The following is a 21,076-nucleotide window of genomic DNA, read 5'->3' on the forward strand; positions in this document are numbered from 1 at the left end:
ACTCCAAGAGTTATGTTCAACTTAAAAAAAAAAAAACAGAACCACAGTTTACACAGAGTTATTGCGGTCTACTGTACAGTGTGGTTCGTTAAATTATTTAAAAAATAAAACATAACTGCTATAATTTTTTACGGATTTTGATAAATAATCACTTACATTTTTTTTTGAATTTTTTCACTTTCGAATTTAGCGCCCGATTCTACATCTAATCTAATATATAAAGATGAGTTGGACTATATATGTTTGTTTGTATGCACCTTATACAAATCCACACCGCTTAACCGATCAGCCTGAAATTTGGTACAGGTATGTGTTTGGACCATGGGAAGGTTTTAGTAATAGTTTCGAGCCCCTCCCACCTGAGAAAAGGGACCCTCCCATAGAACTTTCGGTTTTTTTTCCCACAAACCAAAAGTCATGGCACCCATTTTGCCAACCGTTTTTCGTTTCCTTTGGCGGGGTTGTTTTCACCATCACCATGGGCTGGGCATTAGAAACGACCATCCAGAGTTCACGTGTACTGGATAGCAAATCAAAGCCTGCTAGCGATTTAAAAATTCATAGCGAAGTTTTTGGCGGGTTTTTTTCCTTCTTCTGTTCTAAGCACGTGGTACTGGTACGAGGTATTTGATTGCAATAATGAGCCTTAATTAAGGATTGAAAAATACAATTACCCTTTTAGGAATATATTGACTAGAATTTCAGTGGTTTTCAAGTGTTCCCTACCGCCGCCCGGGGGCTTTGAAAGTCTACAAGGATACACAGTGAACTGAAAATTGAACAGTGAATAACTATTTGGACTGGAGGCTGAAAAACTAATGAACAGCGTTTTCATAGATCCCAGCTTTTAAGAACCAACCATTTTCATATTTTTAGGATTCCTTATAAAGAAAGAAAAATTAATAAGATTCAGAGTTATACGTTGAAGGCTGCAATTTCAATGCTTTGATAGCCGCCGGGAAATTTAAACGGGGGAGTAGAAATTTTATTAGATGATTAAATCTGAGGTTTTAAGCTTTATACAATTCTATTTCATGGACCAATTTATAACTTTTGATTTATTTTTGGCCATCAATGTGTTCAATTCTACCATCCAATTTGGAAAAAAATCGTTTAGTAATGCGAGTTCAAACAAATGATATCAAAGAATTTTAACATTGATCACTCTTCAAAATAATTAATAGAATGATTGTGTTCGAGGATAAAAAAAACTTTAATAGAACTCAAATAAGACCATTTCCATAACCTTTAAATGGTAATTTCGGTTCAAAGATGATTTATTTTTGATAACTTCAAGAAACTTTTAGTAAAACTTTCTACATTTAAGAAAAACTAATCATAAAACAGTGTTCAATTAAAAAGCGAAAAAAGCACACATACAATTAAAAACATGCAAAGTGAGTCTTAAACATAGTTCAACAAGGTTCGAAAGTGTTTTCTGGAAATTTTTGAGTGAATAAAACTTAAATATACCATTGTACAAGTAGAACATCCATCTTGAAAAGTGGGATAATCTCCAAAAGAGATTTTCATCGAATGGAGGATGGGAAAGATAGAAAATTATTTTATCATATGCATTTAAAAAATAAAACGCCAAATCTAATCGAGCTACTTAAAAAAAAGGTGGGTTAAAAAAAAGTTGTTCGTGATAGGGAAAGGGAAAGAAAATTATTTTAAATGCTATTGATAATCCTCAAAACTATATGCTTCTTCAAAAAAAAAAATTAAATCGATAAACACTGTGAATAATCTCAATAAAAACTTTCAAAAGACTTACAAAACATACGTGGCCAAACATGAGCCAAATTTCTTAAAATGATGAATATAAAGCTTCCAACATTTCGAAAAATCAAACGACTCATTTTGATCTATATTTTTTGTGAACCCGAGCAAGGCCGGGTAAAATAAGCTAGTTAAAAATAATCTTAAGTTTACATAGTTAAAAGAAATGCTGCAAACATGTGTTATTTGTGAGCTCATATAGGTTTACGCCTTTTAGAAAACTGGGCACTTAAAAGTTAATTTTCAACGGCGCGATAGGTGGCACTGTTTCTAGCCAATTTTTAACGTATTTATATGATGATAGTATTTGAATTTTACACACTTTTTTGACGTTTATTATTTGTTCGCTGTGATATAGCTAACCCCACATTATATTTGCTCATTGAGCTTGAGGGACGCATCTTTACTTCAAAGAATTGAATACCCGCAGGATGCCGACCACTAGTCTAGAGTAAAATTCTTCTACGAAAAACATATTTTAACAATTTGCTTTAGGGTGTATTTTAATTAGCCAGTAAACCTATAAAATGAATTAAAAAAATCTCTCTTGAACAATAGAATTAATAGGAAGGAGCAAGGTTCCTAATTTATTCATCATAATATCGTGAATAGTTTTTCATACTTTTTTATATTATTGAATTCATTTTTTTACCCAAGAACCTGATTTGACAGTAAATAAATATAGAACACAGGAATTAAGAGAAAAAAGTGTAGCCTATTTCCTCAGGAGCTCAACTCGTGTGATTCTTAGAATATTTTATAAATGATATATTCGAACGTATTTATATTATGACAGCTGAAATTATTCTTGTTGAGCTTATTCGCAATAGCATATTTCTGCAAATGAAGATGATGTTTTCATATTGTATTCATGATGTTTTGATGCAATCTTTGTTCCATCCCCTAAACGTTGTCAGCGAATTCTCTTTTTCCCAATGAAAAAACCACCCTCCAAAAGCTCCACTCACAGTCACCGATTGTTAAAGCTCTCTCTTTACTTACCCCAATTCTCTCTGTTTTCGATATCTTCCACAGAATCCATCTCCACGGGGAGAGCCCCAATCCACGACCACCACCACGACGACGCCCAGCACCACAACCCCAACCGGTTCCGAGTGCACTCCAGCCAAAACGTTACCCACCAACAACCTGGCGGCGGTGGTCCCACCGTCATCATCGTCATCAACGATGGTGGCCGCGGCCTTGGGAGGCCCATCCAAACAACAGCAAGTGCAATCAAAACAAAGAGAGCATCAACCCGAACCTGGGCTTGAAGCAGCTGAGATAGCGAAGGCGGCGAACGAAAGCGAGAGTGTGCGCACGCCGGCTCCCCCAAACGAGAGCGACGTCGACGCCACCGCTACCGATGATGGGAGAGTGAGTTCCGGAGCTGGGCTCGTCGTCGGAGATGGATCACCGGTGGAGACAATTGGGGAGCCGTCGACGAGGATCAAAACAAAATCACCGGAGGGAGCACTCAGTTCCGATCTTGCCGTCGCAGGTGAAACAGCATTAGCGTTGCTAGTTCCGTCGTCGTCGGGTTGTTCAGTGGCCATCGCAGCAGCCACCGGTTCTTCCAGCTCGAACAGGTAGGACGTCGCGCGACCGTTTTTGCTTGTGTATTTTTTTTGCTCTCTCAAATCTGGTTAATAGTTCTTGTACCAACAAGTGGTGGGAGTGTGTGTTTATGGGAACGCTGACTGGGGTCATTGCGTAGGTCAGTGAAGGTCCCTTGGGGCCAGACGTGTGTGAGGGCTGGCTTCTTTGAAGTTTGGCTCCCCCGCAGAGATTGCTGTTTGGTGAAAGCTAACCCCCTTAAGCTTCCCAAAGGTGTACGTACCGGTTTTGATTACATATTGCCACCTCTATTGTAACCGCAGGTCATAATCGTTATCATGAATAGCAGGCTGTGAGGCTGCTTAAGGAAGGACGGGGATAAGTGATTGTGTGTACCAAACAACGAGAAAAAATCTGAATGAACGGGCGATTTATGATGCTCGGGTTTCTGTGACAGACAGGTTAATGCTGATTTTCAACCGGGCTAAATCCCCGGCAGGGGATTGATGTGTGTTTATGATTCGACCGAACGAACCAAACCAAACCGACCCAATGTACCCAATATTATGAGAATCTATCCCGTCCCGACACAATGTGTGGCTGGCTTCTGTTGTGAATGTGGTGTCTTCCATCCTACCTCATACCTTAAGGAGACACACAATATGAGCAGCAGGATTTATTGTGGGGGCGGAGGATTTGTCCGTTCCTTGGAATACCTTCAGGCCTCGCACACGTTTTAATGTGAAGACGAGGTCCAGGAAACGGAAACGGCGACGACGGTCGTCAGTGAGAGGGTTGGGTATTCTAACTCTGGGAGGAAGAGAACGCCAACCGAAGAACCTGATGAATATTAGCAGCAGGGTGGCCATTCAAAGCTGGGAATTGAAAATACCACCGAGAGGGATATGGAAATACCCAGAGTTAAGGATCAGCACCGAGAAAATTTTAAGATGTTGTCTCAAACGTGGTTTTTGTAGTTGATAGTAAAAGTTTTACTTTAAAATAGTGTGAACCGAGACAGTTCTAACAATATTTGTGCCTAGTTCCACCCTGCTAAATTCTTATAATGTGTTATAAGCAGTGTTCACTATACACTAATCACTAATGGAGATTAATAAATTAATTGGTTTAAAATCCAAATAAAAAAATAGTAATCACTAATCGTACTTCCACAGCCAGAATTTATTTTTGAGTCCACTGTAAAAAAAAATTTAAAAAAAAGTCTGAGTTCCAAAGAATAATAAAAGTATGTTATTATCCTTCTTGTCTTTGTTCATGCTTTTTATAACTGTATCGTAAGAACTTTAAAAATGATCAAAAACCTGAATTGGTTGGGCCTACCATGGAGCAAAGAACGCAGAGACATCAGGAACACATGAATGCTGCAATAGACTAGTTCACTTTTCGGCTTTTTTCGCTGATTACAACGCCACTTACAGGGTTTGATTCTCATTCATTTTCAACTCTGGCCGAATTTGAGCTCATTTGAGTAAGTTTCCAGCGTGCGCTAGAAGTTTTATTGAAAAAAGTCCATTTTTCTGGAAAATTTTCGTAGATGTGTTCTAGCAAGCTGTTGTTAATATAAAATGATATTTTATAGTGCTCGGTGATTGGTATGACAAGCATTCGTATTGACCTGTTTTAGATAATTGACTAAATCAAACCGAAAAAAATTAAAAATTCATAAACTACCAACTTTTACAGAAAAATTACTTACAAGTTAAGAGCTTAAAATCAGTAGTAAATAGAAAAAAAAAATATTTTCGATATAAACTTTTCATAAAAAGATAGCCTTATTTATAACCTTTAATTTGATGTATAACACTTAATTATCGCAACAGTACAAGCAAAGATATTCAAACATTCACATCACATTCTTTGAATCATAATGTTGTCTCCATTCAAGTTTTAGCATCATGCAACCTGCAAAACGTGGCATCAAGAGGACTTGCTTACAATTTGATCAAAGCGCGTGCTTTTTTTAACTCCTAGCCCCGTCATGGGGTACTTGATTGAATAAAATATCCTTTCTTGTGCACAAGTTGGTGTGGAGCAAACTTGAATGAAAAATATTTTATCAAATCAAATTTGTTGCATAGATATTTGAATAACTTTGCTAGCACTCTTGCGATCATTAAGTGTTATACATCAAATTAAAGGTTATAAATAAAGCTATCTTTTTATGAAAAGTTTATATCGAAAATATTTTTTTTTCTATTTACTACTGATTTTAAGCTCTTAACTTGTAAGTAAATTTTCTGTAAAAGTTGGTAGTTTATGAATTTTTAAATTTTTTCGGTTTGATTTAGTCAATTATCTAAAACAGGTCCATACGAATGTTTGTCATACCAATCACCGAGCACTATAAAATTATCATTTTATATTAACAACAGCTTGCTAGGAACACATCTACGAAAATTTTCCAGAAAAATGGACTTTTTTCAATAAAACTCCTAGCGCACGCCGGAAACTTACTCAAATGAGCTCAAATTCGGCCAGAGTACTTGAAAATGAATGAGGATCAAACCCTGTAAGTGGCGTTGTGATCAGCGAAAAAAGCCGAAAAGTGAACTAGTCTGCAATCTGCCTCTACTTAAACTATAGAACGAGCTCACCAATTTCGTTGATACAGTGAGCGAAACAAGAATATGTGTTTTGCTTGTTAAAATATGAATCAATAAAGCATAAGTTTACTATTTTTAGATGAAGCAATTGGCGTTGGGGACCAAAACTAGGGAAAAAAGGGTGCAAAATGAGAATAACAACGAAATCAAAATTAATTCTTAAAATCAACTGTGTAAATGTTGATAATAATGCTTCTGAAAACTACTTTAATTAACCCCTTTATTTTAAGACGTTTTCCAGCACTCCAAAGGTTTCAAAGCGGGTTTTAAGAGATGCTCCTCTAGTACTTAGGAATTTGATACTTGAGCTGTATTCACATGACCTGAAATTATGAAACAAACATTCTGAATTAATTTTGAATCAGAAAAAACAGGTTGGAGTTCGAAAACTTTCTTTGTTATTTCAATAAACTACACTTTTTCTAGTTTCAAGTCGAAGATCTACACTACCTTGCAGGTAAAACCAAATTAAGTCTCAATATTGATTTTCCGGGTTCATTCAGGCACATATTCATCATTTCGAGGAAGTTGTCCAACACAGTTTTGTGGGAGTTCACGCTGCAGAAAACTTTTCCGGATTTGCGAAAAAACAACAGCACAAGAATATACCACCGCCAAAGTTCCTGCTCATCTCAACTTCCAATTCAATTGCAAATCATACCAATAATACTGCTAGCCGTTTAGTCCATCAAGCTCCATCAGAAAGTATAACATTATTCTGATTTTCGGTCCAAGAAATACACTTTTTAGTGACCTTGATAGAATTCAAATTTTTCGATTTAGTGATCTTAAAATTTCCAAGGCGTTCTTGTGGGACCGTGTACTTTTTTCTTTACCAATATCATCCAGCACATCTTGATTAATCCCGGAAAGTGGAAAATGGGTCTCAATTCCGTTAAGCAGTAAGATGGTTCTGCCATATATGACCTGAAACTGGAGGAAAACTGTTTGAATATTTAAAACATTAGTATTTTTGAATAAGAAGCTTGTTTTTGGATTCAAATTCAGCCTAGAATCTGTGTTCATCATTTTACGTCATGTTAATGAATTTTAAACAATTTACAACGAATTGTAGAAGAAAGTTTTGGTGATTTTCAATCGTTCGTATTTTAACAAGCAAAACACATAGTGGTACTATTCTTGTTTCGGTCAGTAATCAAGTCTGAAAATATAGGATCGTAGGTTTCACGCTCTGCACTACAGAAAAATCTGTATTATTACAGAATTTTGAGCAAAATTTCGTCACAGAATCTGCTTTTTATTTCTGACTATAATTCAAAAAAATATGAAAATAAAGGTAAAGAGAATTTTTTTGTTTCAATTAAAACTGTAAGAAATTTCCAATTTGTTTATGTTTGACATGATTTCTCTATGAACTTTATAGAAAAGCGTCACAGAAAACCGTCCCAGAATTTTAGGTTCAAATCACAGAATTCAAGATTTTTTTTTTCAAAAACACAGATTTTTTTTCGGCAACCTTGTGCGGGACCTCAGCATTCAGTAGTTCAAGATTGCCCGATTTCCAGCCACTTTTAAAAGATTAAAGCAACCCAGAAAAATCTTATCAAACACATCGGATGACAATTTTCTTCTTTCATCATCACCAAAACTTTTTCTGAGAGTTAATTTTAAGTATCAAAATCTTCCAAACAACCACTCATCTGCTAAGTGAATAATAAACTTTTAATTTACACTACAACTTCATGTTATCGAACGAAAGCCATCACAGGCGCAAATATCTCCTTTTCCGGCAAAAAATTGTTGCTGTTTAACGACAAAAAGCCTATGGCATTATTCACTAATAACTTCTAGGGCACTGCAGTGCCCTAGAAGTTATTAGTGAATGGCCGGAAGTGGTTTTTGTTGTTAAATAGCAACCATCTTTCGCCATAAAATTTGTGCCAGTGGTGGCGTTCGTTCAATAACAAGTTGTTTCAGAAGTAACTGCATACATATTTGAAATTGTAGTGCAAATTATCAGTCTATTAATCACTTAGGGAGGAAGGTGTTATTAGGAAGATTTTTAAACTTCAAATTAACTATCAGGAAAAGTTTTTGGTGATGATTAATGAAGAAATTTGTAGTAGTAAAGCTCTATCTATTGATATAAAAAACTTAGAGGTTTGACTAACTTTTGATGCTTTCAAGTTATGAAGCATGTTTGAAGAAGCAAATGTTCTGAAGACATTTAAAAGATAAAATAAATGACAGAGGCGCTACGAAAAAAGTTCCACTTTTAGCCTTTTTGGACCACAGTGCACTGGTCCCTATTCAGTTTTCTGGTAGTATAATTATCTCAGTTTAAATTAAATCTCAACTTGAGAATTAAAATTAATACTTTCGCGGATGGAGGGAAAAAATACGCATGCGATTTCAAGGAATCATTGCCTATTCCTTTTTATAATGTATTATTATTTATTAAGCCTCCGGAGGGCTCATAATTTAATTGAAATTATATACATAAGACCGCTGCCAAAAAAATTACTTTTTGCTCCCATATATTTTTTCGATGTCTTTTGAGTCTTCAAGCATCAGTGTAAAATTTGAGATGATTTGGTTGGTTCTTGAGTTAGCGCAACGCGTTTCAATTTTGAATGGAAATTGGTATGGAAGAAGAATTTTTTCCACATTAAATCATCCAGGAAATTCAAATAAGCTTGAAATGAAGTCGGTGTTTGATTTTATTTCGTTTTGACTATTCTTTAGCTTCATTTTTGCTAACATGACAAGCAGCTAAACATTTCATGGAAAAAGTTATAACCATTTGAAAACAGAAAAATCTGAATCCATTGAAAAGTATTTCAAAATTGCAGGCTTTGCTGGCTTCAGATTTTAATAATTTCATGAAATGTTTTTGCAAAGGTTATATTCATCAATGAATTCCCTGGCTATTCAAAGCAGTTTTTTGAGATTTTAATTCTCATCCTACGGTTACACAGCTTTCAAATAAGCAGACAAAAAACGTAAAAGTAAAAAAAAAATTTTGGAAAAAAATTGTATAACATTGAATATCTTTTCTAGGTTACAATTAAGGTTTGTGCTTTGTTTACATGAAATATACTGCAAGTCAAGAAATATTTTTCATCCAAAGTTATATTTTTTGGAACTTTCAGTACATGTCTGGCGATTTTTGAATGAATTTTTTTTTCACCATACAAATTTACACACAACATTAAAACTTGTTGCGCTAATTCAGGACGAGATGGATCGCCTCCAAAACTTTTTATTGCTATTTCTGGCAGCAAAAACATCCAAAAGAAGTTTTGGGAGGTGTCAAAATTTAAGAATTGGAAATTTCCATACAAAGTTTGCACTGCCGAAGTGACGCATATCCATATTTTTTAATTTGAATTTTTACACTATTTTGTACGTTTTCTTTTGAGTTTCCTAATGGTCTCAATAAATCTAGAAAATATAAAAAAAAATCGAGAAAAACGTATATCCATGCGTTTTTGAAAGTGATACAGAACAATTTCAATAATCCGTATATATTTCAAGCGACATTCCTCAGATGAAAAAAAAATTAATTTGAACATGACGATCTGTTTAAAAGAAAGTAGAGAAGCCCACCTCCCCTCTTTCTCAGAAAAAAGGGCTCTCAAACAAAAAAGTCGAGCCTGTTTGGTAAATAATATTCGAATGCAAATGTCAATTTCTAAATTAATTTAAAAACTAGAGAAATTATTTAACATTTGTAGAATAAAACTTATTTTTCATGAATTTTACGTTGTTTTTTATTACAAATAAATTTGTTTGTGTGGTGAAATCAATAGTATTAGATATTAATTTTTAAGGCTGTGCACTCGAATTTTATGAACGAGAAGAGTTCCAGTTTCAAAATTGAGAAAAAGTTTTTTTAAAAATTCAAATATTTATTTAGTAATAAAATCATCAAAAAAACAATAATCCTCGAAAAGATTTTTTTGATCGAGCTTTTCCCAAAAATCTTCCTTATCATCTGGCATAAGTGGGCAAAATTTCTAATTTTTTTTTTCTTTCAACCTTACTTCCCCTGTTTTCATTTCTAAAGTGAAGCGAAGATCTAAGGCCAAAGTCCGGGCGCGATACTTCCTGGAGTTGTTTCACTGTGAACAATGAAAATCGCTTCCAATCTCCTTTAAAACAAGATTTATAATGAAACGAAAACGATCCTCTGATGAATTTCACCATTTTGATTTCGGCCAGTTTTGGTCGCTGGACACCCTTTTTTTAACACCCCATATTACTTCTTCACTCGAATAAAATTAAGGAAGATCCAACGCACTGGCCATTTTAACTGAAGAACGAAATTCGTTCCAGTTGCACGTCAAGACTATGGAAAACGTCACTCCGAGGGAAAATCAAAACAAACGTTTATACGCCGAACTGACGCATATTCATTTAAAGCAATTGTACAAATTTTACGCAAAATGAAGAATTATGTTTCAAAAGGCAGCATTTGTTATATCTTTGCAAAAATTGTACAAATCACATTTTATGATAAGTCCCAGATTAACGAATAAAAAGGAAAAAGAGAAAATCGTTTTCATTCGCTAAAAACAAAAATAGTTTATGCGTCACTTTGGCGTAACATGGCAGTGCAGCGGTCTATTTAATGTTCATACTTACATACATAATTGTTGATTCACAGATATATTTCATAACATACTCGGTTCTGCCGTAGGTTTATAATTAGAACCCTTCTAAGGTCACAAAAATTCTGTATCAACGTAAAACATAAGTGATGTCTGAGTTTGTGAAATATAATTTTTACCTTTTAAATACCGAGACAAATCGGCGCATTTGTAAAAGTTTACAAAAATGAAACACAAACGGAAGTGAAAGTAACTTTCACAAAATTCAAAAAGAAGTGTGTTGTTTACAGTGTGTCCCATTTTTGGACCCTTTACCTATTTTCAGGGTTTTCCAATGATTTTCTATTATTTAAGGAAAAATAGGTAGTTTAGTTCATATTCATCACAAAATTTTATTAGAATTACTTTTCATGGCGAATAGCGGTATGGTAGGATAAAAGGAAAATTATTTGCTCAGGAGTGTCTTGAATCTATGCAAACGAAATGAGTTATTTCCGATTTTCGGCATTTTAGGATTGAAGTAGGCTCTAGGTTAAAAGTAGGAGCACTCACCCTACCTTTATTTTTGAGTTTTATCTTTTGAAACATAAGTCTCATGCGATAAGCAAAATAAATCATGAAAATCACAACAACAATGTATCGATATTTGCTTAATTCAATTACTCAAGCGACGAACCTGAATTGATCCAAATCCACTATTTAAAGTTAGAATGCAGGGTTGGAATTCAAGTCCACAATTCATTATTTACACTAAGGATGCATCTAGAATGATATTGAAACCGTTTACTATATCGAGTTGATCATAGATCGAATTCTGACAGAGAAAATTATATCTTAATTTCGAGTTCTTACTCAGATTCCAAGGTACTATTTTTAAAACAATTTATTTTCAACTCTAGAAAGTGTCGTTGTTTGATCTTAAATTAAATACCAAAACTATCATACTTTTAGATGGGATTGAAAATTCTCAGATCAAATATCATGTAGGGGAAAGTCGGGTAAGACGGACATCCTAAAGTAGAATCGCAATAGAAAATCAGATATTGCTATTTTCATCGCAGTTTTCGTGCAGATGGGTAGTTTAGGTTGATTGCTATCGCACTAACCATTGGAATTAGTAAATTTTCTCCATCAAGACTGTTTTTATAGCTATCTAAAAAATGATTGCAAATTACACTTTTCAGAAATGGTCGGGTAAAACGAACACTGCTCAGAAAAGATACATTTTGCCGTAAAAATTGCTGTAAAATAGATATTTTTGTAAGTTAAGTATTTGAAAATGTTTTTCAACCAAAATGGAACCAACTGGTCCGAGTCCAGAAGCGAAACAGTGTGGTTTTGGAATTCCGTATTTTATAGGCGCTTTCTTCACCGGTGATCCTGGTTTTACAGTTTTAATGGCCTATTTGAGATAGTTAGAGCTTTTCGACCGTCAATTGCTCTTGTTAAGGTCCTCTGAAGGCATATGGAGAATCAAACCGATGAAAAATTTAAAAATACCTGGAGAAACTTATGTGTCCGTTTTACCCGACCTTGAGGTGTCCGTCTCACCCGCCTAAGCAACTTTTTTTTCGAAACGTTTGTTGTTAGAGCCCTTTGACCGAAATTCGCTGATTTTCCTCCAAATGGCTAAAAGAATCCTAATAAACACTCTACCTTTGAAAACGGTTGACATTTTCGAAAATTTTGCGAGTTATGAACTATTTTAAGAGGAGAGAAAATTACATAAAAAAAAGGAACCTCAAAGTTTTTGTTTGTTTTGTTTACTATTATGGGACCTTGCTTACTATAAATAAACAAAGGACCTTTAAAGTGTTAATACACTTAGGCGGACAAATTCGCATCATTAGATTAAGGCTATGATCATTTAGTATCCGGGCAGTTACAAACGTGTGTATTTTAAAAACTATTCATTTGATCGAAAAACTTTCTATGGAGGAAATGAAGGTGTTAATATGACATTTAAACTAAAAATATAAAAATAAAATATTTATCAATGATTTCAAGAAATACTCTAACTTTTTCATAAAATCTCTTTTTTATCTTTGCACACTTTTTTCAGTCATGTTTTGATTTATTTTTTTTACCACAGAACCAAAACCTTTGCAAAATCATGATATTTACACAAACTCACCTGGAAAAAGCAATTGGAATCGGGTTGGAACCTTTTCATGAGTTGGTATCTCGAAGAAATTGATCTCTTAAATCCGGTTTTAACATAAATTTTTTTGTCCATCAGAACACATCTGTCATATTGCGTAAAAACCGGATGCACAGATTGCGATCTTTGGAACTGATCATTATAAGTTATTTACTTGGTGTCTACTAGTCAGGCAAAACTTTTTGCCTCTGCCGGAATGGATTTTTTGCATTATGTAGGGAGTCTTCATTCAGTTATCCCAAATAACCATAAACTTTTCACCATATTTAAGATCAAGAGTTGCACTACGATAGTTGATTTGAACTTCGTGTGGGTCCTAGAGTGGCTCCTTATACTTAATAACCATTTGGTACGAAAAAAAAATCAGATAAAATCAACAGTTCATGAGCTTTCAAGTCAACAATGAAGAATTTTCGAGGCACAAAATGCGCAAAAGGAGCAAATTTGTGCAAAATTATTTTTATCATGTCTTTTTGCATAGTATATATCTCATACACACGTAAACTTAAAAATCTACCAAAAATAGGCAAGATAGTCCTTTTCATAACCAACACAACGCTACTAAATTTTTGCATATCCGAGCTCTATTAACGCAGCTTTCACCAAAATAAAGTGCCCGGATACTAAATGATCATAGCCTTAGTACCAAACATTGTAATTCTCGATATATGGAAAGTGTCCGTTTTCCCGCTGTGTCCGTCTTACTCGACTTTCCTCTATATCATTAAAATTTAGCTTAAATATTTATTTAAAAAAAGATTATAAGAGTAAAATAATTTATCACAGCTGAAACTTTGTTAAGGTATGTACACAATTCTCCATACTTTATCAACGCGGTTTAAGCTGCTTCGACACTCACACTGTCTTCCTAAGCTAGTTTTCTGATTGAAAGACCACTATAAATGCCCCGTATGTGCACAATCCGTTTTCTTTGCCTGGGAGTACGGCCAGGGGAGTTCAGATTTTTTCGCGAAAATCGACAAAAAACGCTTACTTCACTTGGATGTAAACAAGACGACGCAGCCAAAATTTGGTTGAACACTACACGATTTTTGAAATGTTATTTTATAGTGTACCTATTTATAATTATCGGAACAGTCTATAGGTATTTTTAAAAGCAATTTTTGGAATTGCAATTATATGTTGGACATCCTTTAAGTTTCATAAGCATTTACAGGTAATTTTCACAATCAGTAAAAACCAGAAAACTATAAAAATGAAAACAAAATATGTGGTCACCCTGACATCAGTGAAGTGGGTGGGTAAACAGGCAGATGGTGCAGGTTCCTCGGAAATCGCGCCTGTGGCGGTCACCCGAACATGTGCGCCTTATGTGTTTATGAATCCAGAACAGTTGACGGCATAGATGGCAAGTTGCCCCGGGGAGGAACAAGGATCTGGCTGGGCCGAGAAACCTCCTCCCGTGTCGTTCGTTTGCCGGCAATTTGCAGCTTCCTGGCGTTATCAATGGTGGTGCCATTTCTGGCCCAGAGGAAGAATCAAGAAAGGGGGCCGGGCCAGAGGTGGTTTTGATTTTCCTTGGATTGTGACAACCAGTCCATGTCGTTTGGTCCAACTGCAATAATGGTTGACTTGTGTGCTGCTGCTGATTTTGAATAGTAAATTTGATTGAAGAAGACGTGACGGCTGGACGTGTGTTGTGGGCTTGTGGCAAGCAAAGCATGATAGTGGCTGCCTGATAAACGCCAGGCATGTTTGGTGTCATGATTTCCTTAGGAAGATTCCTGAGGGACACGTTTTACCGAGAATTATTCTCACATCTTCCGGAATTGTTTTGAAATGCTTTCTTGTAACAGAAGGCGTCATTAGGAAAATTATACTAATTTTAAACATATCTTCTCAGAAAACAAATAGATTTTCTCCGTATTCAGTATCAGGAATTATCTCTTATCAAAGAGCGGCTCTAAACGGTTTTAAGAACATTCAGATTGAATTTCAGTTAACCTTGATTCCTGGAACTGTTAGAGTAAATTTTTGAGTATCCAGGCACAATTTTCCCGATTGTTTGGATAACGTGCCGCTAATTGAGCCAACCCCTTTCTGATGTGACATTAAAATACAATTTCAGGCATGGATTAAAAAGAATTCAACGATGATTTAGAGTTAAAAATTGCTCGCGAAACTCTTAACTCTAGATTTACCAGCTAACTTTGCCTAAAAACTTAAAAAATTGAAACCTTCATTTCATGTTCCAGAATGTGTAACTCAATCTGAAATATATTGGGAATTGAAATCCAAAATGAAAATTTAAATTCGAAATTTGATCTTCAATTCGTCTGTATTTTTTCAATTTTTGAAATTTTGGTTCTAAAAGAACATTCACAGATAAGGCCGAAAAATTAACTTGCAAGTACAACTGATGGTGATTATTTTCTTCAAATTGAAAATAACCTTCAAATTTTAGGTTTAAAATCATAGAACTATACAGCTCTATGCTTACTAACTTGAAGGTAAACTACCGGTACAAGATGGTTTCCGTATTGACATTTCATCAGCTGGGTGAAAAAGTACATTCAGAGTTCTACATTTTAATGGTAGTTTTCGAGATATTCAGAAACGTAAAAAATATATTTGCTGGTAGATTATGACTGTTTAATTTTGAACACGTTCTTTTCGAAATAGAGATGTTTGCGCCTTTTGGTAGAAATCACAATTGGAAACCGTTGTATTTAAATCAAGCAAAATAAACCCAAAAATAAAAATAAAATTAAAGAGTCACGATAGCGTACACTCTTTTGTTTCAATATCAAGCCTGTAACAAAAATTTAAGGTATCATGGATTATTTAAAAATGATTTTCTTTTCCTGAAACCGGAGACTACGGTTTGAGCCTTGTGATGATTATCTTTCCAAATTTTTCAATCAAAAATAAGAGCTGAAACTGTGATTTTTCGTGTTTGGACAAATTAATTTATATCAAAATCCCAGAAATACTTGAATTGATTAAGAAATATGAACAATCTTGGGGTAGACAATGACCAAAATGAGCTATCAATACCAAAAAGATGGCATAATTTAGCGTCATTATTTTTTCGGTGCCAAATTAGGTTTCATTAAACAACAAATTTACTGAAATGACTTTTTTTTTTATCTATGACATTTTTTCATGAATGAATAAAAAAAAACAAATGATTATTCAGTTTTTAGTTCATTCACAGAAATAGTTTTTTGTGTTCAATAAAAACTTTTGGAAATACATCCTAAAATCTTTCAAATGATGATTAGGATTTGTATCAAGAATCCTTTAGTAACAAAAAGGGAACTTACTTTTATCGATGGTTGAAATCTTAAAATTTGCACAAAAATCTTTTGAACTAGGCTTAAGTTTACCAGAAGTTCCACCGCGCTTATCGAGTAAGGGCAAATCCGTGCTTTTTTTATTTGTAACCTGGCAAAGTTTTGGCATTCTGTTTTCAAATTTCAAAACAAAATCCAGGCAGTGTCTGTTACAATTGGACAAAAATGCAGGAACTATTCAACAAAAATCAAGAAGAAAATCATTTGAATAATTATTTTTTCATCCATATAAATAACCAGGGTTTGAATCGTATTTCAGGCTCCCAAAACATCGATATTTTTATTTTTATAAATCTAGTTTGTATGGGAAAATTCAATATTTTGTACTGAAAAATCAAAATAATTTTTGTTTCTTCTGTGGAATTAAGCCAGCTGCTGGTTTTTGTTTCAATTTATAAAATTCGTAAAAAAAAATCCCCGCTGAACAACTTTGTCCAAGACCGTAATTTTGTATCTTATTAGGAAAAATAATTATAAGCTGTTTAACAGGGGTATGTCTTTTTGCATTGATAAACAATAAATTCCATAGACATCACTGCTTGAGCCTCGCGAAGTATTGCATAAAAAGTAGCCATGCAATGCCTCGCTAGGCACTTTACAGTGATGTCAATTGAATTTATTGTTTACCAATGCGAAAAGATATATTCCCACCTAATAACTTTTTTATCTAATAAAAAACGAAGTTACGGTCTTCGACAAAGTTGTTCAACGTAAAATTTTCTTCAGGAATTTAAAAAATTGGCACAAAAACCATGAGCTGGCTCGGTTCCACAGAAGAAACAAAAATGATGTAGATTTTTCAGTACAAAATATTGAATTTTCCTATACAAACCTAGAAGTTCAAATTTACTCATGTAAAGGTTACTTGAAAATTCTACAAAAAATCATGAATGAGTTCTGGACCACGAAGAAGCTTTTTAGACCCCAGGGTTTGAGAGATTCAAAAATGACCCCAAATTGACTCAGTGTATTGTGCATGCGAACTGACTTTGGGTAAATTTTAAAATCGAACAAAAAATCAGAATTGTAGGCCAGCGATCTCTTGCAAATTAAAGTCATCATGATAATTCTATTTGGATTGTGGAATTTATGTACGAGCTGAATCTGAATCTGAATTTTGAACAGTACATAATTCTGAATCTGAATTTTGAATTTGAATTCAAATTTTGAATTTCAATCTGTTTCTGAATTTCAGTAAGTTTTCTAAAATGTACATGGAAACAGTTTGTGAATTTATAAATATAAGCTAAGAATTGAAATCAGTTTCTGAGCCCTGAATCATAAAGCCATAGTTATAATTCGGATATTTGGGGTTTCTATTATTATTCTTTATTTCAATTAACTTGCAATAAAAATAAAAATTTCGAATGATGAATCTGTATCGCCATTTTGAAGCATTGTTATGTTTGATTTATGCGTAAGAATGAAGCTTATGAGCTTCGATTCTGAATATGAAACAAAAACTCAGAATGATTTCTGGGTTTTGTTTTCATATTCGGGAAAAACTAATTGGAAAAAAAGTCGTATGTGTTTCGAAAATTATGAATCAAATTTTGAAGGAAATGGAAAACTTAGTTGAAATGACGATTTCAAACACTTTTTATTTTAATTTTTTATGATGATTCTAACCGAAAATCAAGAATCCTTAACTGGATACATAATCCTTAATATGAAAACACAAATACAATTTCGATTTTGTTTATATGGAACCAGAATTTTTAAAATGAGTTCTATCTTATCTAAATTTATTTTTTTTTTAAATTTAGCTGAACTCTGAAGCTTGGATTATTAGTTTTCAACTCACTTAAGACTATTTCCTAAAGCTACTGTATAAGCCAAAGCGTATTCTATGCTTTAGCCCAATACTTTAGCGCTAACATATGGACTAGTCTTTACAGCTAATTCTATAAGCTATAATAAAACTTCCAACAAAACAGTTTTATACGAACTTATAGACATAGCATTGAGAAACCCTTCAGAGCTCTCTTAAACTTCCTGAAAACCTAAGATTTCTGATGAAATATATACGAAATAGCTTTAAAACATAAGCGCGTCTCTAAGAAAATCAAGTTTGACCACATTTTAAGCGTTTTTTAATGAGACGATAATAAATTAAGAAAAATATTAATTTGCCCAAATAATGCAATTTTTTTTAGCATTAAAATTCATTACCCATTAGAGTGCCCCAAATGACCCGACTTTTGAAAAAGTTATGCGCTGCAGGCTAAAATTGATCCTAGGCCTAGTACAAGATCTCATGCCAAATTTGGGCCAGATCGGATCACGGGAAGGGGTCGCTCAACGAGCCTGAAGTTTGTATGGGATTTTGAGACATTTTGTTCGGGAGAAACATGAAAAACCAGTTTTTCATCAATAACTTTGGTTCCCGTCGGCCGATTTCTTTCAAAAACGGGTTTTCTTAAAGCCTAAATTATGAAAAACATTTCATCCGAAGACTGCATATCGATAAGAGTTAAGACAAAAAATTTATTGGACTTCTAAAATGGGCTAACTTTTTTTACGGTGGTATTCATCACTGCTAATGAGGCGTCAATAAGTTCGACCGCCCCGACTCATTTACAGTGATGAATACCATCCTTAAAAAAGTTAGCCCATTTTGGAAGCCTAATAACTTTTTTGTCTTAACTCTTATCGATATGCAGTCTTCGGATGAAATGTTTTTCATAATTTAGGCTTTAAGAAAACCCGTTTTTGAAAGAAATCGGCCGACGGGAACCAAAGTTATTGATGAAAAACTAGTTTTTCATGTTTCTCCCGAACAAAATGTCTCAAAATCCCATACAAACTTCAGGCTCGTTGAGCGACCCCTTCCCGTGATCCGATCTGGCCCAAATTTGGCATGAGATCTAGTACTAGGGTTAGGATCAATTTTAGCCTGCAGCGCATAACATTTCACAGGTTTTGAATTTCCCATACAAATTTGGGGCAGTCTATTACCCATTCAACAAACAGTACCGCAAACACTGTCAAATTTGTTGAAAATGACTAGTTTATAGTATTATAATATCATTTCCAGCAAGATGGCTTCAGTTATTTCGATAAAGTATTACAAACAAGATGGCATTTAGTAGGTTAATATTGATAATCTTAAAGCAGTTGTAAAACAGTTTTAAAATTGTTTTCTGTCAGTTAGAAAAATGTTGAAATAATGCAATTTCAATAAACAGCTTTATGAGAGCTTTGAGAGAGCTTGAATCACAGCTTCGTTTGACGTTTCTCTAAATGGAATACACGTTCATGATGGATTCATCCATTTTTGATTAAGAGGAATGTGTCGCAATAAATGAGAATTTTTTTTTTGTTTTCTTTTTACAATGAGGATGGTAAATTATCTCTATATATTGAGTAGGTATTGTTATCAAATATCTAACCTCAGACTGTTTTGGAATAGATAATTATCTGTCATCAAAAGCCTGACCTCAAAGATAAATAGAGGATTCGTATTTTCATCGTTCTAAGAAGAATTACCTTAGTCACTGTTAGTATTTGTTTTTTTTTTTGGAAACTAGCGAACCGTGGACCAAACAATATTTCAGTTTTATTTTTTGTTTTGTTTTGGTTTTTCAATTAAATGAGTAATGGATGAGAACGAGTCTTGTTTGATTAACTGTTTCTGAAAGTTGCTAGTTTAAAAGTCAACGTTTATTTTAAACTAGCTGACCCAGTGTGCTTTGCTACCCCTTCCATGGAAAAAATCAAGATCGTTAAAATGATTTTAATTATAATAAATTAACTTTTAGTAAATTTTAAACATTATATTCAAAACAATGAATAAATCCTTCAAATAAAAAATTACCCATTTTGGAATAGGAGGAGTATTAAGATACAGGCAAATTTCAACAAAATTTAAAAGTGTGCCAGACTTTATGAAAACACTTAGACATTAGTTTCACTAATAATATGTACAGTACCGTTCATAATTGTATAGAAATTGGAAGCACGCGCACTGTCACTTCGACTTTGAACTTCCATAACTTTTTACTCTGATGATATTTTTCGATCAAATTCTCTGCATTAGATAGATCAACTATCACACTATCATAACACAAAATTTGAGCTTTCTGGAGTTTGTTTAATTCTCCAAAAATCGGACTTTTTGGACTTTTACCATTCAAACTACAATATCTCAGAAACTACGCTACATTTTTTATTAAAATTTTTTAGAGAGATTGTTGAAATATAAAGCTAGCATGTCTGAAGTTTTCGAAGAGTTCTATCGATGGGATCAAAAGTAACGCGATGAACAATATTTCAGCCATGAACCTAGAAATGCGATTTCTATAGAATTTTGGACGAATGTTTCCTTAGAAAAATCCTATTTTATGTTTAACAAGCAGTAAATCTATTTCAAACAAAAAATGAAAATAATATCGTGAAATTCTGATTTGAAATCTTAAATAGATCATTTATTCTATTGTTTCTTTTCTTCATTGCTTTTGTCAGACATTTTTTAACTGATTTGTGGATGGAAGTGATATTGTTTTCATGAATCGTCCAACATTCTATAGAAATCGCATTTTTAGGTTCATGCCTGAAATATTGTACCTCGCGTAACTTTTGATCCCATTGAAAGAACTTTTCAAAAGCTTCAGACATGCTAGCTTTATATTTCAACAATCACTCTGCAAAATTTCGATAAAAAATGTAGCGTAGTTTCTGAGATATTGCATTTTAAATGGTAAAATTACTGTTTCTTAGGCCACACTAACTCCAGAAAGCTAAAATTTTGTGGTATTATAGTGAGATAGTTCATCTATGTAATGCAAAAAATTTGATCAAAAAATATCATTAGAGTAAAAAGTTATGGAAGTTCAAAGTCGAAGTGAGAGTGCGCGTGCTTTCAATTTCTATACAATTATGAACGGTACTGTATGTTACATTTATTGAATATGAGAGTCTTCATTCACTAAAATGGGAAGCGTCAATCAATATAATGTATTATCTTATTTTGTTAAAACTTATGTGTGAATTTAATAAATCATCTCATTATGTCAAAACGCTTACATTTATGAATTTTTAACAAAAAGCCTTCGAGGATTG

General features: G+C 33.8%; 1 protein-coding gene across 2 annotated transcripts in view; it reads left to right on the plus strand.

The window, feature by feature from the left end:
• The window catches only part of LOC129751004 (uncharacterized), a 951,184-nt gene that overhangs the window by 277,154 nt on the left and 652,954 nt on the right, over nt 1–21,076 (plus strand). For both annotated transcript variants that reach the window (XM_055746238.1, XM_055746239.1), the window contains exon 4: nt 2,818–3,371. In XM_055746238.1, coding sequence (XP_055602213.1) covers nt 2,818–3,371 — 554 coding nt within the window. The remainder of the gene's footprint in view (nt 1–2,817; nt 3,372–21,076) is intronic.

Source organism: Uranotaenia lowii, chromosome 3, assembly GCF_029784155.1.
Source record: "Uranotaenia lowii strain MFRU-FL chromosome 3, ASM2978415v1, whole genome shotgun sequence".
NCBI classification, from domain to species: Eukaryota; Metazoa; Arthropoda; class Insecta; order Diptera; family Culicidae; genus Uranotaenia; species Uranotaenia lowii.